Below are 23,915 nucleotides of genomic sequence, written 5' to 3' on the forward strand. Positions count from 1 at the left end.
GGGGGGGCGGCTACAGCAGACAGATGTATATACTCAACCACAGATATATAAGAAACATTCTCAGAGGTGATTTGACTTACATCCGGGACTTAAAACCAATGAGTTAGAGTCAGCAGTCCTGAAACCACCTGGTACAGTTCCCACAGCAGAGTTTCTTGAGCCACTAGCTTTTCCACTTGATGCAGAAACTCGATGTGGTGGAGATAAGAGCCGAGCTGACCGATTTGTAGATACAGTCAGCTGGTCTTCATCCAATGATGTATATGATCCAACTCCTGCAGAATGAGGTGATCGGAGCGAAGTCAAATCTTGCTCAGACTTCGAAGCTGTCAACTTTTTCCCAGTTTGAGTTGCAGCTAATGAACCAACTGAACCTGACTGTATCACGCCCTTGTACATGGAGTTACTGTAGTTTCCTGCTCCACGATCCCACTTAGGGGACAGAGTTCCAACTTTAAGACTCTGATAATTAGCAACACCAGTGCCAAAATGAGATGCAGGAGAAGCACCGAATGTTGATGGGGGAATTTGACCAGAGAAAGAAGGCACCGAGGACCCTTTCTCAAGTTCGAATACTTCATCAACAATAGACAAAAATGTTGATTGCACACCGGAAGCAACTATAGAGCCTTCCAAGCTGAAGTCGGCAAGAAGACTATTTTCAGAAGTTTGGTGACTGCCGCCATCACTACGTAAAACAGACAGCAATTTCTTGCTGTTGAGAAGACTCAAATTGAGCTCGTCTTCACATATCTGCATCCTTCCAACATCAATAGTTTCTACACGAACCACGTTACTCAGATCAGCAAGAGATTGAGCTTTTGCTGGTGAATCTGACCGACTTTCAAGCAATTTGAACACAGGTTTGAAATCTTTGTCTAGTTCCATCAGCAAAAAGTACGAGCTTCCACATTCTGGAAAACCCATAAGCAACAAATTTGTACCAGAAGAAATGCTCTTTGGCACCTTAACTGCTGCAGACCCATGTTCAAAGACCTGGGATTTGAATTCATATATCATATAATCATTAAAATAGCTAAACATATCAATTACCACTAGATAAGCTTAAATGATTTATAATTGAACGCATAAATGCAAACACCAAACTTTGATCCAGCCACTGCATCTACAGAACATATGGAGCAAGATAAAATAATCACACAAACTGGCAATTAATAATTAAGTTACCCGAGAAGCATAAGCCATACAAAGGCAAGCTGGCCAGGACACCACGGTTATTTTTTTTTAAAAAAAAAAAGTAAAACAAAATAGTTATCGCTCCACACCGATCAAAAAAAAATTTAGCTCCATGCAACCTAATGACTAAGCAAAGCCTATTTGAAGTTAAGATCACTCCTAAATGTCAAAGGAAGGCAACTGGCAGAAAAGTCAAGACAAGGAATACTGAATATAACAGTAAAGCCTCTCTCTCAAAATTAATAAACAGAACAACTAATAGCCAAAAGACAGGAAAAAAAGAGATAAAAATGCATGAATACCTCAAGGCCTAAGAACCTCCCAATGCACGCAAACAAATGTAAAATGCTTTTGCTTCTCAAGCTAATAAAAGCCTCAGCAGCTGACATACTTCCCTGGTTTAGGGCCTCTTCACACTCAACAACTACTGATGATGATATAACATTCTTGGATGAGTGAAGAATGAAGCGTCCATTCCTGGAATACAAGAAATAGTTAAGAGTACACCGAAAAATTCTTGCTTCCTGATCGGGATTCTCAAAGAGAGATCCAGATAACAGTTAACAGTGTACTCGAAGAATGTTGCAAACATCAAAAGCAATTAAGACCGTAGACAATTTCCCAAGACAAGTATTCTAGTCATTGATTGATATGCTACTTGGACATAACATTATCCAAACAGTGGTCAAAGCATGTGGCAAACATCAGAAGTACTTATGAGCATAGAAAATCTCCAAAGACAAGTATTTCTAGTCATTGATTAATATGCTACTCAGACATAACATTATCCAAACAAATCAAATCAACAGACAATCAGGTAGAACTTTTTAACAATGCCACATCTCTGCAAATATTGCAATGATCAAGCAACATCCACAATTGTGTGAACAAACATCCTAAGAATATATGCAGGCATGTATGCTTCAGTATCATCATGAAGGTTCTAAGACATACTTTTTTTTTTGACGACAAGGGAAACCCGCAGCCGCTACCCTTTTGGGTGCGCACAGGGTAAAACCCCGCTCCTATGCAATAGCTCGCAAACCACATAGGAGAGGTAACCTGCACTAGGCAAGTCTGGTGCGACGAGCTCGACCCAGAAGGCAAACCCCTTGCTTTCGCTGGCAAGGGGTTTCGAACTTGAGACCTCCAACATGGAAGTCCCTAGCTCAAACCACTGGGCCACCCCGAAGGGTCTAAGACATACTTTTGATACACTCATGCTTATAATTATAATAAATCTTGGACTAAACATATATCTTTGTACTTTTTTCTCCCTTTCTATAGCCTTTTCCGTTAAAGCCCACGCTTTATTTGCGTTTAAAGCCCCAACAGACCATAGAGGTTTTTTGCGGTTTTTGNATTATAATAAATCTTGGACTAAACATATATCTTTGTACTTTTTTCTCCCTTTCTATAGCCTTTTTCCGTTAAAGCCCACGCTTTATTTGCGTTTAAAGCCCCAACAGACCATAGAGGTTTTTTGCGGTTTTTGCTTTTGATAACGCTGATGCTGACCCTAGAAAAAGACTACCACTGACTTGGCAGACCAAACTCAGCGGAAATGTGAAATTGTCCCAGGGTTATTCAAACAAGTCAAGTGTTGCAATTGGTCTCCCAAATGTTAATGGGAGATAATTATTCCAACACTTCCCTCACATATACTCATTTTGATTTCATGCTAATACTTGGTGGCACATAATTAGAGCACATAGACCAGCATTTTTCCATGTCAGTTGAAGATAAAAAGTTTAAAAACCCAGGTGAGATCAATTTCCAACAATAAAGGAAAAAGAGAAAACCTTATGTTTATTGCAAGGGTGAAGAACGATGAGCCGAAGGCACGTACACGCAGGACTTCCTGACCTTGATATTCCCTGCTGTCAAATTTGTTATCCTTCTGCAAAAAGGCAACAGTTAAAGAAGGAAAAAGTTTGTCATGCAGATATAGTACCAGAGAGTCTAGACTAGATTAGGGAACTTCAGAAAAGATCATATGTAAACTTCATTACTTACAAATAGCATCAGAATTCAGGATCTCAGCTTGGTAGCCTTAAGACAACGTACAACTATATTATATGCAGAAAGGATCTACCAAAGTTGGGGCAAGAAGCAATCACAGCACTTTAACATGCAACGATAAAGAGCTCTGGAACTCAGTCACCTAATATCTCCTCCGTCTTTTGGTTTTCGGTAGAGATGATAGTTCGAGTACTGCTTCACTGATGCATTTTTGTTAACTATGTATGCTCTTAGAGAATAAACTAAAATTAACGACAAAGGAGACTGCTAATCAATTATATCATGTGCAACAATGCACAAATTACTATTCGCTAGTCTATATAGTATGTCATACCAAGGAATTATTCTGTTAGTGGAAAATAACGAAACTTACATTTGTGTATGCATTGCCTACAGTGGCCAATAAATAGAACTTTTTCTACACAGATGTATTCTTTACCTAAAGATTGTAAATAAGTAGACCGCACTTATCAAAAATAAATGTCAACAAGTTGACCTTAAATGGACAAAAATAATGCATACCCCTCACATCTCCTAAACCTTATTGTTAGGCCTCGCAACACATTGCTTGGTATAGAAGTGACCTCAGTAGCTGGAGTCATGTGTAATATTGATTAAGCTCACATTTTTTTCCTTCTATCTTTTTCCTGTGATTGGTAAGTTAGCACACAGTTCTGAGCTGTTTTGGTGACTAACAATGTATTTGGTAAGCCGGTATTGGTTGTTACCAGCCTCTAAACGCCATATCTCAACTATATGTGTAGTTATTCACAGTTAGCCCCTAGCTTTTAAACAGCAAATACTACATAGCACAGTAATTTAGATACTTGATCCTCCACCCAAAAGCAACCAAACAAGCTAGTGCCCCCTACTTGATTTTTATGAACACGTTCTGTTTCTAACATTTAGATCACATGTGCAATGGTATAGACATAAAGCAGCCTAAATGAAACAGAACTCCCTCCAAATTTTCTAAGCATTGGGACAGCTGGCAAGTTCTTTCCTACATAACTGCTACTGGAAACTTCTAACTTAGATTCTTCAACTCTTTCTTTCTTGAATATCATTGTAATGCTACTTCTCTGACATCCTTAATTCTTTATTATCATTTATCAAGAGTCCATCGGTTATCACAACTCTACCCTATCATACTTGTGATGCAAAAGACAGACAACCTAATGACAAAAATAGCTATTTGTGGGAGAAGGCAGAGATTGACTCGATCGGTTATCCTTGCTAAACCATACATCAATTTCTTTTTAACGTAGTGGTTAAGAGAGGCAGATATTTAAAACAACACGACATGGATGATGTATACAACCATGTATAATAAACCAATATGGAACTTATGACTTGCATGAGCTCTCAAAAATTCCAAGAGATGTATTAAAATAACTAACCTTCCGAGTATCGCCAAGCATTTCTTCTACATGGCATTGAAGCTGAATATCGCTGGGAACTCTGCAGATCTGACTATTTTTCTCAAGTTCTTTAAGAATCTCTAGCAAACGAGTATAGCGATTACAGCATATCACCCTTAGCAGCAACTTCTCAATGTCAATACAACTCTGGTCAAGGGAAAATTCTGCTTCTTTTCCCGTTAGAGGATCAATAACAAATGTGCTATGAAGACACTTAATTCGCAGATCCGGTCCAGGTTCAATTTTTATAAATGGGCATGTTCCAATTTCGGATGTTCCAGAGTTCTTATCCAAATCCAACCAATACAAAATCTTCAGCCCAGGAGTACGCAAACTAGCAGAGTCAGACTCCCCGTCTTGTGATGTTTGTGTGGAGCCAGCACTGCCAGCCTGTCCAGTACTGACATCAGTTATGAGCTCAAAACGAATAGCATCTTTCCATCTTCCTTGACGAAGTGTTTGCACTTGCCTTATGACTGTGTCCATAACAAGTGCCACACAAAGCTCATGCAAGATAGAGTATAAGGTCATAAATGGATGGTCTGCAGCAGCCATTCTTCGTTCTAAATCATCACCAAGAGCATGCCGCCGAAAGTCATCCAGCTTCATAGGACCACTTCTCTCACCAACAAGCAGCTCCATATGTAATATCCTCCACATTGACAAGTGTCCTCTGTAACCGAGGGTAACTAGAACTTTAAATTCTCCTTCCACACGAAGCAGAACAGTACCATCAGAAATTTTGACTTCAGTAATGTCCTTAGGAAGCGAAACTTCAAGGAGTTTCGACCTAACCAGTGTGTCTAATTTCTTTAATGCTGGTTTTTGCTGGTCATCATTTAATGTGCTCTGCAAGCCTACATCTTCTATACATTTTGGCAAACGATCATAACTTCCGGTAAGAAGAACTTCAACAGCTGAAGGAACATCATAGATGGGAGCACGGGCTTGTTGTAGTCCTTCATGCATAAAAAACAACGAGTCGGCAGCTTGGGTGAAACATGTATCATGACTAGATAAAGTGGATGCAAGCTGCTGACTGTATTGTATCAACGGGACCTGCAAACCAGAAAATTGTGTTGGTAAAGAAATTTAAATACGGAGTTTGAACTGCAGTTTCTACGAGATCAATGATAAAGAATATAGGGCCAACCGTTAATTCTAAGGGTCCAGGAAGATTTGACAACCATATTTCTACTCACCTAGATACTGAATATAATACAAGTGTATCTTTCCTTCCAGAAAAAGACAGATGAAGAAATGAAGACATGAAAGGGAGAAAAAAGACATGAAGACAAACCTTGTACATAGCATTACCAACATATACCTCGAAAGAGTTTATTAAATCAAAGATTAAAGGTTCAAATGATGCTACAGAAAGTTGTTTGAAGCAAGATCTACAGGAAACTCATAGCTCTTTTGGTATGACAGCAGTTCCATAGTTCCCACCCCACCCTATTTCTTTTTCACATACTCTTTCTCCCAAGATTAGAAATGGGATAAGTCCTATTGTTCCTGGTTTGTCCTTCCTTTCCATGCTTTTGGCGTAATTGTTAGGTGACAAAGATCCGGTAGTTTTAGAGGGTGAAGAGTGATTGCTATTCTTTGAATTAGGTGGAGTGTGCTGTGTAAAATTATGTGCAGATGTCCAGACATATTGAGGTCTTTTAGTGGTGTTCATTGGCATCAATGGAGAAGAGGAGTTCACGGTGGTGGTTTTTTAGGTCAAAACGTGACCAAAATGGTCACCAATTTATTATAATTAAAAACATAGTGCAAAACAAGTTGGTCCAGAACAAAACAAAATAAAATAAAATAAAATAAAANGAACATGTCCTCGTCGTCCCTTATTACTCCACCCCAGTTTCACAATTCCCTTTCAAGAAATTACACATTTCTTGATTTTCTTAAAGTGATGTTGGCTTCGTCTATTTGATAATTTTATGCACCGTTATATTATTTATTCGTCAAAAAGTTTTAACTATTATTTTCAAACATTGTTTCACTATAATTTTTGAAGCTTTGAACTTGTTGTTTTCACATTAATAAAGAAGATCAACATCTCTGAATATATGGAGTTTCATTCTCATGTTTGGAGGCATACCTTAACATCCAAAACTTTCATGTAATTAAAATAAATAATGCATTAAGGTATAATGATGAAGGGAGATTTTGTGAATCGCTATTTTTCTCCATAATAGTATTCTATCAATTTCCTTATGAGATATATGTCATTTATGCAATCAAACGCTTTAGCATAAATTTAAATTAATTTTCGTTCATAGAATCACTCTTTTCATCCTCTCAATTTTTATAATGTGCTTTAATAGCTTGATGCTCGTATAACTATTACAATCTTAAATATCACATGTATTTTATACAACTAGATAATCATAGTCCACATATATTATTTGGACATTTTCAATATCCTAAAATTTAGGATTGTGTATTGGACGGATCAGATGGATAGTTATTCTTAATTATTTGGCTTGTCGGATATCGATTTTTAAATATATTGATCCACTAGCCAACTGATAAGGTATCGGTTCATTTAATGTCGGATTAGTAATTAATGAATGGTGCACTGGCTCAATTGTTTCATGCTTTCTTTTTCACTTTCACTCAATAATATATCAATCTTCAATCAAACAAAATAATTTTTTAGCTCTACTTAAGCTGATAAATGATAATTTTGTAATTATACATAATGAGAAATATCTGAAAAACTAAATTTTGAGGGTACATTCACATAGGTATTTATTAACAACCATACTTACGGTAAAAATATAACTATAATAATTCTTAACAAAGTAACAATTTATCCAATAAGAAAAATGGAGTAATACACCCGGTATCGACAAACTATTAAATTTTAATATGTTCACCAACCATTAATATGATAACCCAATACTAATAAGTCAGTTTTGCGGTTGACTTATTAGTTTTGATTCTATTTTAAACAACCCTATTGAATTTGATTTTTGAAAGAAAGGGTGAAACTTGAATAAGCAAATCGAGCCTAGGGTATTCGCTCTCGGTGACATTAGACACTACCTCATTTAAGCTTAACATTAAATTATTTAGATACAATTATTCCACACATATTTAAATTTTTATCAAAATATAGTGTGCTTCCCTCATTTTCATTTTATGACAACCTCCTAAAACTTAATACTTTTATAATACTCACTATATCAATTATTTTTAAAAATGCTCTTCCATATTTGTCACCTTTCCTCTTTATCTCTGCTCCCCAACTACTCCATATAAGTTTTCTTCCTAGCTTTTTTTTTTTTAATCGCTTCACTCTATCAATTATCTGTTTGATGTCTATCGATACTACCAATCAAACATTTCAATGTTTCTTTAATTTGTAATGAAAGACTTAACTTGAAATTTTTAATGTAAGACTTAACTTGAAATATTACTTTCCATATTAAAAAACAATTTATATATAATCGAAAAATAGATCAATTTTACAGCATTAACCATTATAATCTCTAAAAAGTTAGCCCTTATAAAATGTGTCCAATGTCTAAATCATGAGTCACAAAGCCATTTTGTACGAACCATAAAGTGTGTTCCATTTTGTTCCCTCAACTTGCCCAATCTTGTTTTTTTCCACTCAAATTAAAAAAAAAATAATAAAAATGGCTAGAACAAGACATAACTTTGTGCCTTTAAAGTGAAGAAAAGCAATTGGTATATAGGGCCCATGAAACTGTGGGCCATGAAAGACTATGTGGGCCGCATTTCATATTTATCCACAATTTCACCAAAAATGGGCCACACCCCACAGAAAAAATTATCCAATAGGAAAAATAACGCGACCATCGGAAATAAAAAAGTCGTCTATTCCTATCGGCTAATAACGATAATCCATCTCAATATAAATATCGCATATCGAGTAAAAAATAAATATATAAACAAACACTATATTTAAATCATTGTTATTCATTGTGTTGTATTGTATCGTTACTATACCTGAAATATTTATTTTGATTGTTACTTAAAATGTATTATAACTGTATTGTTAAATTTTGTTGTTATGTAACAATGGAAATCCCTATTTTATGGAACAATCAATTTGGTGTGTACCCATGGTTACTTAATTTTTTTTTGCAATTATATCTTTACATAATATTTTAAAATACTATTTAACCCTTTATCTTAATTATTTAAATCTAGCCAGACCTCCTACCCTAGAATAATTAAGCATATTTAAGTAAATTTATAAATTACAATACAGTACGATACAATCAAACCAAACAATTGAATTTTACTAAACAACAACAAATAATACAATCTAGCCAAATATTGTATCTATCATACAATACAATACAATAGATTATAATACAAAATAATATATTATGAAATAATGAGTAATAATAATTCAAACAAAGTGTAAAAGTTACTTTTTTTCATTTTCAAAATAACATTAAGGATTTTTATTTTGTTTTTACTCAAAGCTTCAAGGTTATTTCATTACCATTACTTGGATAATGATCACTTATTTTTTTTCCCTGTTTGGACTCAAAAAAATGTCCCTCAACTCTTTAACACATACCAAAGGACCAAAAGAAAAAAGGAAAAAATGTTTTGAATTATGAGATTATAAATGCATTTAATACAAGTAAAGGGATATATATGATGTTGGGAAATTAATAGGTTCATTCTTCTACCTCCTAAATTCACCCTTCATCGAAAAGTATTATATATAGTTACTAAATACATTGAATAATCAAATCAATGGTGAAGTAAGCTTTTTTTGAAATCACATGTATTTGAATTAAATTTTTTGTCTTTATCTTAGTTAATTGATGACAAATTGTTTGGTTTATAAAACCATAAATAATTGATAATTCTTATGTAAAAGTCATATGAATTACTTATTTGATTTATTGTATATAATTATTTTTTATTGATTGATTAATTTAAATTTATTCATAAAAAAACACATTAAAAAATTTAATACTTCTTAATAATTTTTTTTCCTGTTTAAGACTAGTTGTGAAAGGCAGAAGAATCTTAATCATCTCACTACATTAATTTAAATGGATATGATCAAATCAAATCATCTTTATCTATTAAATTAAATTATTTGCCTTATAATTTCAATACTTAATGAAATTTACCTATATATATCATCTCATTGACTTGAGTTTTTTGACAATTTCTTTTATAGATAATAGTTTATAATTTGAAATCGAAGAAAAACAAATTTGGAAAAATATTTATAAAAATAAAAAATGAAAAGACTAAAGGTAAATAAGTAATCTTATAAGAATCCATATTTTTCCCATGATACCAATTATATAAAGAGTAATCAAAACTCAAAACTTGTGTTTTCTTTCTTTTCTTCCCATTTATTGCTTAAAAGCTTGAAAAAGTCTTAGTTTTTTTTTTCGGAGAGAGAAATATGGATAGGGTATTTTCAGTGGACGATGACATTGGCGACCATTTTTGGTCGACGCCGCCGACGGCGGAGTTGGGCGTTCATTCACCTACCTCTGCCGCCGCCGCCGCCGCCGCCATCTCCTACTCGAAGATGATGAATCGCAGCTCTTCCGAATGGGCTTTCCAGCGTTTCCTACAAGAAGCCGCCGGCGCCGCCGGTACGACCACTTCATCTCCTCCTCAGCCACCTACAATGGCGTCATCGTCGTCATCTTCACACCAAAACGATGTTGTCGAGATCAAGGATGAGAATCTTTCTACTCCTAATCTCAATTCCGGTACGGCGTTAAATTCGAAGCCGGCAGCGACGTTGTTTGGCTCTGCGCCTCCGCAGAATATTCACGTTGATGCTGAAGAGTATCAAGCCTTCCTCAAAAGTCGCCTCGATTTGGCTTGTGCTGCAGTGGCATTGACTCGGGTAAATTATTTATTTTAATTTTATTTTTTTCGAATTAGCTTTGAAAAGTTTCGCGCTCAAATAATTGTTACTGATCGAGTAATTTATTCACTAATGAAATTATACTGGCAAAAATTCATAGGCGAAGAATCTAAAGCCTCAAGATGCAAGTTCCATTGCACCTGATAAAGGACCAGAGACTGCTAGTGCATCACAATCAGTGTCTCACATCACCTCTAAAGGTAAGTTGTGATCAATCTTGAGATTCATTTCACTTTTTCTCTTGTGTTGTTGATGTATAATATGATGTGCTTGCCATTGATTATGTATGATGTTTTAGATTTTGGTGTTATGATAGTCTGTGCTTTCTGTTGCTAAAGAAAGTTTACAAGATTTAGCAAAGAGGTTAGTGGTCTGACAGTAATTTGTGAAGATCTGTGCTTCCTGCTTTTTTCAAATTGGTTTAGGATGCTGATGACTGATGTCAGTTGTATGGTTATGTGAAACATTTGAGTAAACGTGAGTGATTCTTGGATGAGGTAAATTTTGTCTGCATTACCATTGATTCTATGAAGGTGTCACTTCGCCATTAGTTTCTGGAAAGTTCACATTCTCTTACATAGAAAGAACAAACTTTAAAGGAATCTGAAGATTTGAACCAAACAGGTGGATCCTTAGTCGCACTATGTTATGCTTTTAGAATAATTGTCATTTATATATACTTAAAACAAATTTATAGAAGTTCCAACAAATAAGAAAAAACATTCGAAGTATTTTAATTTTTAAGCAAGTAAATTTTAACCTCTGCTTAAGGCATGTTCTTTGAGATTATATAACTCTACATAGTTTTTCCATCACTCATCACTTTCTATGATGAACAACACCTTCCAATCCTTAATTAATGCTCTTTGATCATAATTCAAAACTTTGTACCCATAGTCGAAGCCTAGAAGGTAGAGCTGTCAAGTGCTAATAAATCGAGCCAACTTGAACATCCTGCTATTTGAGTTCAATTAACAACTCTATACCCAAGGGTGTGGACTAGTAATCAATGGAATAAGTTTTGAACCATGAATTCTCAAGTTCAAATCCTAACAGAGACAAAAACACAGGTAATTTCATCTCATATGTGGTATCCCCGGGAATTAGTTAAGGTTTGCGAAGTAGGTTCCGACACCACCACAATGATAACAACAACATACCCAATGTACTTCATCAAAAACAACATGCTCAATGTATTCCCATGTTGTGAAATTTCATTTGAAGAAGAGCGATATAGTTCAATCAAGTCCTAACTAAAAATCTGTTAAGAAGAGGAGAAATTGCTTGGGCTTATTCTGCTCGCAGAACAAAAGGTCTCTTTAATGAAAAAAAGGTCACAGGCTTAATATATAGTCCCTCTGTAGTCTGTACTTGTCAAAAGGCATAAATATTCTTTCCTTACCAGAGTAGCATGAGAAAAATTTCTTATTTCCAGTTTATTACTTTATCCAAAGAAAAGAAAAGAAATAGAATGAGTTTCTTCAATGTGATCCTAACACAGAACTCCCACACACTTCCACAAGCAAGAAGCATTATGGTTCTGTACTTCTGTTCTTTACTTGACAATGCAACCATCTACATCAGCAGAAGCGTGTAATATGCAACTGAAGGATAAATGTGTGTAGACATTTAATGACAGGCAAAGACTTGGTGTAGGTTTCTGTACGATGTATTATGGAAATTAGTTTCATGCATTCAGCCTTTTGTTCGTTTTTCTCTGCAGGATCTGGTCAGGAAGTGAGAAAAGTTCAAGATAAGGATTCTGGTGGACCAGTTGGAATACCCTCTTTGCCCGCAGTGCAGAAGAAACCTGGGGTGCAGGTGAAGTCAACAACTAGTGGTTCATCCAGAGAGCTATCCGATGATGATGAAGCTGAAGGAGAAGCAGAAACGACTCAAGGAACAGATCCAGCTGATACAAAACGCGTAAGGAGGTAATGTGGTTTGTAGTTTTTGTACAAGTAGTAGTACTTAAATTGCTGTTAAATCTGGGAAAGAGAGAATGGTCAAAAAGATTAGTAATTTATTGAGGATAGACACATCATACTAGCTGATTCATGAGTTCCTGATGAATTAGATGCTTTTGATTTCATTTCTTACATCTGATATAAATAATTATGGACAGCGGTTTGTCAGTTTGTGAAAAGTAAATTCCCTTGATTATACACACTCAATTTTGATTCACTTGATTGTACAGCACTCAATTTTGATTCATGCATGTTATTAGAGAACACTTTGACTAGTGATGCTTTGTGAAGGTGAAATTTTTGTTTGAATACAACTGAGGAATAGTTGTTTGTGACTACAGAGGTCCAATCAAATACTCTTCCCGCCAAAGTATACTTCTTCTTATATATGTTTAGTATATATTTTTTCTTGAGCAGTTTATGTACGTATAAACACACGCATACACTCACACTCACTCATACTCATACATGCCAGATGTGTTGCCCACACTTTCATGTTTTGTAGAGACAAACACGGCCAATTAAAAGAACCCCTGTCTTTTTCATTCTTTCTTCTCTCTCTCACTCCCTCTTAAAGGCAACAGATACGGCCAGCACTTGGAATGAAATTAAAGCATATATATTGCCCAACCGATTAAAATAAAATAAGCATGAGACCAAAATGACTTGTTTACAGGCTGTGTATGAACCAAGTAGAGCAATTGGAGAAACTCTCTTTTTGTGTTTGCTATGGTCCCTTAATTGTTGGCTGCTGTAGAGTTTTGTCTTAGTCTTCGTCTGAATTCACTTGTGCGAAGTTCTGATTCACACCTGGTGTGGTATAAATAGTATCCTTCATTGTTGCATATTAAATCCCTCCTCTCTGCAAAAGATTGCATGCACCCCCATGTAAGTATAAGTGTGGCCTGTCATTTTCTGTCTCAGAGAAGGGAGTGTCATGCTACCAATTACCGTTGCCTCCATCGAATCAGACTTCTCTTTGCTTTGCAAGGAAAGAGATTACACTTCTCATGGAAGGTGTCATTATGTAAAGGCTGCTTGTCCATTACATGCAGAGTATTCCTTCCTAGGAGAATAATATGGTTAGAGGTGCAATGATTCACTGGCATAAGGTGCTCCAACCTTTTCTGATTAGAAACTTTTTCCTACTTGAATCATGTCCCAGTGGTAATGTAATTGGTAGTCATCCAAAATGTAAAGCTAATTATTAATTTATTTAGTAGTGAAGTTTACCTGGGCTGATCAAAGTCCTAATAATATCAACCCCTTGGTTTATCAGAATGCTTTCAAATAGAGAATCAGCCAGACGTTCAAGGAGAAGAAAGCAAGCCCATCTTACAGAACTTGAGACACAGGTATGTTTCTTAAGTCGTGTTTAAGTTAATGTCGGCACAAGATTATTGTCTTATGATGCCTTTTTTTTTGGTAGGTATCTCAACTGAGAGTAGAAAACTCCTCCCTACTGAAACGTCTGACTGACATAAGCCAGAAATACAATGAATCAGCTGTTGATAATCGTGTCCTAAAAGCAGATGTTGAGACATTGAGAGCAAAGGTAAGGCTCTTTAACTAGTTGTGGTTGAGGAAGTAGGTCCTGTATTTTGTTTGGGGAAGTACAAGAAGAAACCTGCTGTGTGCATCAATTGTTTTGCTTTAGCCACAGTGATCATTTTTCCTGTAACCAAAAGGGAGAAAAGAAGAAAAAACATGAGGGGGGAGGGTATGTTTCCTAGGTAAAATGAGGTGGCAATTTCATGTTGCTTTTGCTATCTCTTTTTTGTTTTCATTCATGCTTCTAGTGCATATCAGGCTCCGCTAACAAAGACATAATTTTTGGTTGGACTATAGCAACATGATTATGTTGTGCTTCTATCACCTACTGGAGGATACCTTTGCTGTTGAGGCATGTTTCAGATCCAAAGAAAAGGATTGTCATGATGACAAAAATTCTTTCATCCTCTTTTCTTTCTTACTTAAGNAGGCATGTTTCAGATCCAAAGAAAAGGATTGTCATGATGACAAAAATTCTTTCATCCTCTTTTCCTTCTTACTTAAGTAACATTATATAGTAGATTGATATTTTTGTAGATCTTAACAGGGAAGAGAGGAGTTGGATCATTGTTGGTGTTTTCTTTATGAAACACGTGCGTGGTATTGTTGAAAATCATCTGCTGTTAAAAACATTTATTAAAAATTCTTCCTTCCTTTGCTGTTTGTCGTGCAGGTGAAGATGGCAGAAGAAACAGTTAAAAGAGTTACAGGGCTAAATCCCTTATTCCAAGCTATGTCTGAGATGTCCTCAATGGCAATGCCATCCTTCTCTGGCAGTCCTTCAGACACATCAACAGACACTGCTGTGCCTGTGCAAGATGATCCTCAACATCATTACTACCAACAACCGCCAAATAATCATATGCCAACCCATGATCCTAGAATTCAAAATGGTATGGTTGATGTTCCTCCAATAGGAACTGTACAGCAGAATCCTGCAGCTGCAGCAGTTGGTGGGAATAAGATGGGTAGAACAGCTTCAATGCAGCGCGTAGCCAGCTTGGAGCATCTGCAGAAGCGCATACGTGGAGAAGTGAGTTCCTGTGGAACCCAAGGTCGGGGAGAGCAATAAACACTGTCAAAGCCCCCAGCTGCACTGAATCAGATTTTGCACATGCATGTTGATAAAATTATACTGTTTTTTAACCATTTGTGGCAGGAAAAATGCCCATTCTTTGTATGGCAATGCCTTCTTGGATGATACTAATGGATTGACATCCCTTTGCTATGCTAGTTCTGACTATTCTCAGTCATCATCTCTGTTGCATAGCAACTCAAAAGCTCAACATTCACGTAGATATCATCGGTATGAGATGCAAAGAACAAGTAGAGATTCAAAAGATACATATAAATCCTTTTTTTAAGTTATTATTATGCGTCTAGTTGATTTGCATGCTAGTCATCATATTTACAAATTTTTACTCAAATATACATTTGGTTCACTTGTAGTCCGTTGTGTTGTCATTTATTTTATACCTTGATAGTTTATATAGTACTATCAAAATCTCTTAAATAATTGCAGATAGACATTTGTGCAAGTAGTATTAGAAAAGGTCTTCTAGTTTGGGGACAAGATTTGTTCAAGGATAGCTTCAGTTAAACATTTTGGGTTCTTCTCAGCCCAACTTATAAGTCATTAGATCAAACCATATCAACTTGTCATTATCAAGTAATTAAATGACTCGAAAATATACATTTATTAATTATGATTTAGTGGCTAAATAAATAAATATATATAATACGTATATTAATTTGATATAAATATTGAAGATTGATTAATTAAAGCACAATCAAAATCTGTGGAGGCTCGACAAGATACATAATGGCTTATTGCAATTTACTATCGTCTTTTAATATATTGTGACTCATTGTCGTCTTATGTGAAGAATTCTCTTTGAAACTTCCTAGCATCTTCTTTTACTATTTTATTTATTTTGGTCAATTTATATTTTGGTGTCTTTCTAATATAAATAAAAATTTCCACTTTGCATTGCCTTGAATCTTCATCATGAGATAGTACCAACCGCACTTAATATTATTCTTTATTCCTTGCAAGGAAATAATAATTGGATTTGAAATATGATAATGGACGTACTAACATTCAAAGCCAAAAATGAAATTTTAATATCTATAAAGTATATAAAAAGATTATTGCATCGCCAAAGTTATTTGGAAAAATAAAATAAAAATCACGTGTCTTACACGTAAAAATGAATTGAGGGAGTAATAATTTAGTACATTTTTTACTTTGTTGTGGTTATAACAATGTAATTTAATTTAGGGGTGACGATTGAGCGGGTTAGATTAAAATTTGAACGTATCATAATAGGTTATGAAAACAATTTTGTATGGATCAAAACGGATTATATAATGGCTTAAGACCAAATCCAATTTAATTTTTACTACACTTAATTGTTTTATTATTTCTTTCAAACTGTTTTCATACCTAATGAAATTATTTTTTCTATATCATGACTATACAACACATCAGATTGAAAAACAAAAATTCCAAAATATTTTAACAAGAATTTCATGAGCCAATTCAGATTACATATCAATTCAATTTTAGATGAGTTAAACTGGGTTAAGCTTATGCGGGTCAATAACCCGTTCAAACTCAAACAAATTGGGTTGAATTTGATGTTGCCATTCCTAATGTAATTTCATAAATAAAATCGAAAGAAAACAGTATCTACGTCACCTCACTAGTCACCCTTGCCCAAGCAATACTTTAAAATAACTAACGATTCAAACTAAACAAATTTATATGATAAAAAATAAGTTCATGATTCAATTAATGGAATTTATATCAATTTAAAATAAGTTAGGATTCAACTAATCCATATATTGCATCAGCTGGTCAAGCACGTTCAATTATTGCGTTCCATACATTTCCTAAACTTGTGACGTATTAAAGTATTTTATTTTTATCCCCTGAATATTTTGTTATTGCAACAATCACCCCTTTTTCTTAAGGGGAAAAGTTATACTAAAAAAATTATCTTTTTACTTGTTTATTTTTTAAAAAAAATTAAAAAAAAATTTCATAGCTATTTTTTCAAAATTACTCTCATCATTAACTTTTAAAAAAAATACATAATATAATTTTTCGATAAATGAAATTCAGTCGATTCTCTTTGACTATTGGCTCCATCACTAATAAATGATACGTCAAACATGTGCTCTCATCGCTATTAGAATTGGCTTGGTAGGTGTATGGGGAACATAAATAAAACATTGAACAATGATGTCTCATTTCCTAGGTGTATTTAATTTTATATGGATATACAATAAGATAAAATAATCGAACTCTGCATTTTAAAACTTTATCATGTGTTTTTTTATTAATTGTTCATTTTTAAATTAATTAATTAAGAAAATAATTATTTATATCATAAATTTATTATTTTTTTTCTATTAATTATGATGTAAATAAATTAAAATTTTAAAATTTTTAAAAAATTTATTTATTTTTGAAATAATTAATTAAAAATATAATAGGTAAAAAATAATTTATCAATAATTAAAAATAACTAAAAAAAAGAAATAAATAATCAAGAATAGAAGCAGCACTATATATAATAATAATAATAATCCTAAGTCCAGCTTCATATGAATAACATATTATATACTGTAACTTTTTTCTTTACTTTAAAAGTCTGATATTTAATTAAATTCTAAAGATTATTTATGTTTTAAATTTTGAGATTCGAATTTATGAAATTATATTTAATATATTATTGAAATTATAGATTCCACCAAACACTTCTTTACAAATAATTTTTTTTTTCATTTTTATGGTACAAACATGAAAAGGAATGTTTAAATTTGAAGTGTCTTTTTACTTATCCCAAAAGGAGAATATAAGCATATAAAAACAAAAGGTATGTAATAACCAGAAAGTAGTTTGTGTAAAAATAAAATTTGATATTTTGGAATCGCATATTTCGTCCTTTCTCATTATTACTGTACTTTTGTACGTTAAAAAATCATTCTATCATCCACTCCTTAGTTGACATAAGTAAGAGCCTGTTTGGTTCAGCTTAAAAGCTGGTCAAACTGACTTAAAAGCTGGTTTTTGACTTATTTAGCTGTTTGGCAATACTCAAAATAACTTATTTTAAGTTAAAAAAAACTTATTTTAAGCTAAAAGTTAAAAGCTGGGGTAGGGGTGCTTTTTTTTTTTTTAGCTTATAAGCTGTTTTAAGTTGACCATATTTTTATCTTTTTGCCCTTAATATTTTTATACAATCTCCAAATTACCCACATAACCCTAACATCTCTTTCTTCCATTTTTCTCTTTTCACGTTCGGCATAGCAACTTCAGCACTTTTATCCAAACACATAACTGCTTATTTTAAAAATAAGTTTCAGCACTTTCAAAAGTACTTTTTTAAAGCCGCTTTTATTAAGCCCATCCAAACGGGCCCTAAATTATTTAATATAGCTATAGTTTAAAAAAATTAATGTTCGTCAATAATATATACTTAAATTATATTCAAAAAATTTATATAATTCGACTTTAATTGTACAAATTCGAAATTAGTATAATCCGATTCCTAATTATATAAATTTAGAATTTGTATATACGTACCCTAATTATCTTGTTTGTATAAATTCTGAAAAATTCTTAAATGTATAAAATATAGATTTTATATATACTTTCTCTATTTATATTATGGCAAACGAATTATACAAACCAAAATACATATAGCATATAAAATTAAAGTTATAAAGCGTAATTAGGCAAATCATAACTAAAAAGACTATTAAATTTAATTTCTTTGCTATTTATGAAATATGGATTTTCTATATATATAATCTTTCAAATACTAGGTGGGCTAGGACGTGGTAAGGAGGTATTGGAGATGGGAGAGGAGCCAATCAGAATGATTCTCCTGACATCTTGGCCAATAAAATAGGAAAACGTTTAAAATATTGTCAAGAATTTTATAAAATAAAGTATTAATGCTAAGACAATAAAAAAGATGGATGAGAAAATAGTAGGTATTAATCTTTTTTTTTTTTTTGGTTCTAAAAGAAAAACCTCCTTAAAGAAAATCCCTCCAAAAGAAGCTATTGGAATGGTGGTTAATTTTTTTTTGAATGGTTGTTACTGAAATCGATTTTTTAGTTAACTTATTATCATTATTTCCCATAAGTTTTATAAATTTTCAAAATATTTCATTTTCGTGCATCACAGTAATGTATCTCGCGCATGTATATCGTATATCACATAAATGTATTTTGAGCATCAGATTAGTGTACCATGTATAAAATGTACCTCACCCACCAAATTAGTGTATTTCGCGCATCAGATTAGTGTATCTCACACAGCAGATTAGTGTATCTCGCGCATCAAATTAGTGTATCAGATATAAAATTTTAATTATAAACTTTTAAAGGATAAAATTATAATTTTATCTTAAAAGTATATGATTTTTATAATTTACCCTTAATTTATATGTTTCTATAATTTGTCCTAAATTTATTTCCTTTTTACCATGGTTTAAGCCCCCCAAAAAAAGAAGGCAATCTCCATAGTGAATCTGGTCACAAATGTAAACAAGATTTGCACAATTGGATGGATGGGGAAAATAAGAGTTATGGTTTGTGTGTCTATCTCTATCCTTGTCTATATATACCCAAATTGTTGTTATCATAATTGTCTCTCAACCATTCAACTCTCTTTCTAATATCTCAATCTTTTTCTCCTCCATACTTTTAGAGGTAATAACTCTCCCCTTTCTCACTCTGTGGTTTTGCTATATTTTGTATTTATAAATCTTGGAGATAGATGTCTTTTGATTTGTAAATGTTGATGTTGTTTTGTATTTGGGTGCTGTGTTTCTTGAAAAAAGTTTCAATCTTTACGTTTTGTTTCATATGTTTTATCTCATATTGTGAAATATTTGTTTGACACTTTTTCTTCATTTTGTTTTTCTTTGTGTGGGGTGAATGGGTGTGTTGTGGAGGTGAGGAGTGAAATCTCACTGTTTTCTCAAATTCTCACTTAAATATTGTTGCTTTAGTATTAATTATATTCTTTCTTCACTTATGATGAATATGTGTTTCTGATTATTAATGCTCCCACTTTTGTTCCTATTTGAGTCGAGGGTTTATTGAAAACAGTTTCTATACCTTGAAGTGGTAAGTCTGTATATACACATTATCATTTTCAGACCCTACTTGTGGGATTACACTGGGTATGTTATTGTTGTTGTAGTTATTTTACTCATTTGCCCCAACCTTCCCTGTAGGAGCTAAATCACTAGAAAGATCTCTTCTTTTGTTTAAACCAATTTTGATGTATGAGTTAAAGCTATGTGAGTGTTTATATCACTGCAAGTTCCTCTTTAAATTTATATATTCATAAGGCTGAACAAAAACAAATACATCTTATACTCACTGTATTAGTGCCTCATCCTTGCATAGAATTGAGAAGAAAACATTGTTGGTGATTAGACATGAGGGTGTTAATAGTTGTGGATATTGCCTGCTCATTGTGAGTTTTTAAAGAGGAACATCATTTGACTGAGTGTAGCTTTTTCAGAATGGGAAGCTCTGGTGGTATTGACTATGGTTCTTACACTTATGAGAATCTTGAGAGGGAACCTTACTGGCCGTCTGAGAAGCTCCGTATTTCCATTACTGGAGCTGGAGGATTTATCGCTTCTCACATTGCTCGCCGTTTGAAGAGCGAGGGCCACTACATAATTGCCTCTGATTGGAAGAAGAATGAGCACATGACAGAGGATATGTTCTGTCATGAGTTTCATCTTGAGGATCTTAGGGTTATGGATAATTGCTTGAAGGTAACAAAAGGTGTTGACCATGTCTTCAACCTCGCTGCTGATATGGGTGGCATGGGTTTCATTCAGTCCAACCACTCTGTTATCTTCTATAACAACACTATGATCAGCTTCAATATGATGGAAGCTGCTAGGATCAACAGTGTCAAAAGGTCTTTAGTCTTTGTTTTATGCCTTTTTGTCTTTTAATTTTAGTAATTCAAGTTTGATTCGTGCTTAGAATTAAGTTCCCGGACTTGCTGCATCACCATATAGTTTTATTTGTCAGTGTTCAAATATATTCATTTGGTGTCTTACGATGATATTATTCAGGTTCTTCTATGCATCTAGTGCTTGCATATACCCTGAGTTCAAACAACTTGAAACAAATGTCAGCCTGAAAGAAGCTGATGCATGGCCTGCAGAGGTTTGTTTCCTAAAAATAGAATGTTCCTTTACTATGCCATTTGAGTAATAATTGCAAAGTAACGGTTTCTAACTTTTCTTCGGTTTTGTGGGTTCTAGCCTCAAGATGCATATGGCTTGGAGAAGCTTGCCACAGAAGAATTGTGCAAACATTACAACAAGGATTTTGGAATTGAATGTCGTATTGGAAGGTTCCATAACATCTATGGACCTTTTGGAACCTGGAAAGGTAATTTATTGAAAGTTCGCTGCTAACCAGACAAATCACATTCTGTCTTTATATGGATTGTGAGAAGTCATTTTCTTAATGTTTTCTGCATTTCAGGTGGAAGGGAAAAAGCTCCTGCCGCTTTTTGTAGAAAAGCACAAACTGCAACGGATAAGTTTGAAATGTGGGGAGATGGACTTCAAACACGTTCATTCACCTTCATTGATGAGTGTGTTGAAGGGGTTCTAAGGTGAGACAGCCAAATCTTGATTTCTTCTGTACACAATTAAGCAATTAGTTACTTCAAAATATCCACTTATTCTGAATTACTGGAGAAGTCATGTTTTGAGGTTGTATGTGCTTTGATTGGATTCAATTATGAGAATTAGGCAACCCCCTTGTATTGAATTTCTTTCTTTTGGGAACGTGTTTGCCGATTAGATTGAATTCCTCAAGGGGACCTTACTTGTTACTTTGGAAGAAATATAATAAACTTAGCTATAGTTTATATTAACAAATCAATTTTAGTTGCTCAATATTACTTTTAATAATGGTCGTCGAATAAGCTTTTGTCTAAGTGGCTTGTTTTATTTATTACTCTTTATATAGATTGACAAAATCCGACTTCCGAGAGCCAGTAAACATTGGAAGTGATGAGATGGTCAGCATGAATGAGATGGCTGAGATGGTTCTCAGCTTTGAGGACAAGAAGCTTCCTGTCCAACACATTCCTGGCCCAGAAGGCGTCCGTGGTCGCAACTCAGACAACACGCTGATAAAAGAGAAGCTTGGTTGGGCTCCAACAATGAGATTGAAGGTACCATTACACTCTTTACTGCTGACATCGTAAAATTCTTCCTGATTTACTCTTATCAAAAGTGACATTGTCATTTGCATTTCGCAAAACTATGTTCTGTGCCATGTATAAACTAAAGATCATTCTCCGAGTGCAGGATGGTCTGAGAATTACATACTTCTGGATCAAGGAGCAGATCGAGAAAGAGAAATCTCAAGGAGTTGATACTGCAACCTATGGATCTTCCAAGGTTGTCGGTACCCAAGCTCCAGTTGAGCTAGGTTCCCTTCGTGCTGCTGATGGCAAGGAATAAGTTGATTCCTTCTGTCATCATTTCAATTGGAAGCCAATCCCTCTGCTATGACATTGCTGCATTATGTATTATGGCGTCGTAGGAGATGTGTTAGATTCTGGTAATTGTTGGCTTTTCTTGGTTTTAGTTTGAACATGTCAAAGTAATCTATTACCCCTTGGTCTTGTGAAGGGGATAGTTTAATAGTTCATCTATATTTATCAGTCGTTCGAGAAGATCTCAATGTGAGAACTGAATAACTGCATGGCAAAATCCTCTCTTGTTTTTTTTACCTAGTTCAGGATCTTGCTGTTGTGCTGTTGGTGATCATGTAATCAAAATTTTAACCTTGATAAGGTTTAAAGATATGTGAGATTTCATTGCATAGTTATTATTCTTCATATAGCAATGAGATTGAAATTTTCTAAGGATACTGAAGTTTTCAAATCACTGTTGCTGCCTGGACAGAAGTTCAGAAATTATGCAGAATAACAAACATTTAGTTTATATCAGGCACTAAAACTATAGTTTTAAGAAAATTATAACTAGTGGTTGTAGTTTCTCTAATTCTTATTATTTGCTTGATTTGTATAATTTAGAATTTATATAATTCGATTCCTAATTATATAAATTTTGAATTTTGTATCTATTTGAAAACGATTTATGAAAATATCATAACAAATTACCCTGTTTGTATATTGGCAAGTGAAATATATGCAAACGAGTTTGAAAAATCCTAAATGTTAAAATATAGAATTTGTGTATACTTATCCTATTTGTATATTCACAAATGAAATATACAAATGGACAGAAGTATACAAACCGCAACCTCCATAACAAGATTACAGCTATGAAAAACAATTATCGAAACTATAACTATAAAACCTTTGCTTTTTCTAAAATTATTATACTGCCTTATGTGAGTTGTAACATTCTTTTTTTCCAACTATTCCGAAAGAAAATGCCACTTACATTAAACTTTCATTTTTATCATTATTGAAATTATTTATCACTACACAAATTTCATTGATCTATTTTAAATCACAAGTTTCGAGAACCTTTTCGCCTTTTCTTTTGTTATTATATTTGATGCCCCACAAATTTGTCTGAGCTATCACAATTATTGTGCAAGATACCTTTTCTTCTTTCTTATTTGTTGAGTGGTCCTTGTATCACATATGGATCAAAATTTTCCACAAGTCACAATTCATGCACTTTTTCAAACTACACATATTTCCTAATCTACTTTTTCAGTGTCTCAGTAGCCAAAATATTCACCAAGTAGAACAAGTGAACTAATATATTCCACGTCAAAAAGTTTGAAAAAGAAAAAAGAATTAGTTTGCTA

The 23,915-nt window shown here is 33.8% G+C and overlaps 3 protein-coding genes across 4 annotated transcripts in view; 2 read left to right on the forward strand and 1 right to left on the reverse strand.

Annotated features, from left to right (window-relative positions):
- The window catches only part of LOC107025345 (mediator of RNA polymerase II transcription subunit 14), a gene marked incomplete at its 5' end in the record, with an annotated part of 10,730 nt that extends 5,004 nt beyond the window's left edge, over positions 1 to 5,726 (reverse strand). Inside the window, 4 exons of the mRNA XM_027916829.1 lie at positions 81 to 996; positions 1,500 to 1,674; positions 3,000 to 3,097; positions 4,620 to 5,726. Of these exons, the coding sequence (XP_027772630.1) occupies positions 81 to 996; positions 1,500 to 1,674; positions 3,000 to 3,097; positions 4,620 to 5,726 (2,296 nt within the window). The remainder of the gene's footprint in view (positions 1 to 80; positions 997 to 1,499; positions 1,675 to 2,999; positions 3,098 to 4,619) is intronic.
- A 4,261-nt stretch (positions 5,727 to 9,987) lies between these two features.
- On the forward strand, positions 9,988 to 15,423 carry LOC107007992 (light-inducible protein CPRF2). Its single transcript, XM_015206868.2, has 6 exons — positions 9,988 to 10,515; positions 10,637 to 10,736; positions 12,260 to 12,470; positions 13,783 to 13,858; positions 13,933 to 14,058; positions 14,728 to 15,423. The coding sequence occupies exons 1-6, from the start codon at positions 10,060 to 10,062 to the stop codon at positions 15,124 to 15,126; spliced, it is 1,368 nt and encodes a 455-aa protein (XP_015062354.1). The 5' UTR covers positions 9,988 to 10,059; the 3' UTR covers positions 15,127 to 15,423.
- Positions 15,424 to 19,626: 4,203 nt separating this feature from the next.
- LOC107006921 (GDP-mannose 3,5-epimerase 1) lies at positions 19,627 to 22,968 on the forward strand. 2 transcript variants are annotated; one of them, XM_015205433.2, is made up of 7 exons: positions 19,627 to 19,784; positions 20,608 to 21,018; positions 21,179 to 21,272; positions 21,371 to 21,500; positions 21,597 to 21,729; positions 22,089 to 22,296; positions 22,433 to 22,968. In XM_015205433.2, the coding sequence occupies exons 2-7, from the start codon at positions 20,609 to 20,611 to the stop codon at positions 22,586 to 22,588; spliced, it is 1,131 nt and encodes a 376-aa protein (XP_015060919.1). In that variant the 5' UTR covers positions 19,627 to 19,784; position 20,608; the 3' UTR covers positions 22,589 to 22,968. The 2 variants fall into 2 exon arrangements, with proteins under 2 accessions (XP_015060919.1, XP_015060925.1); XM_015205439.2 differs by lacking the exon at positions 19,627 to 19,784 and adding an exon at positions 19,830 to 20,204 and having other exon boundaries at positions 22,433 to 22,954.
- The last annotated feature ends 947 nt before the right edge of the window (positions 22,969 to 23,915 follow it).

Source organism: Solanum pennellii, chromosome 1, assembly GCF_001406875.1.
Source record: "Solanum pennellii chromosome 1, SPENNV200".
In the NCBI taxonomy this organism is placed as follows: Eukaryota; Viridiplantae; Streptophyta; class Magnoliopsida; order Solanales; family Solanaceae; genus Solanum; species Solanum pennellii.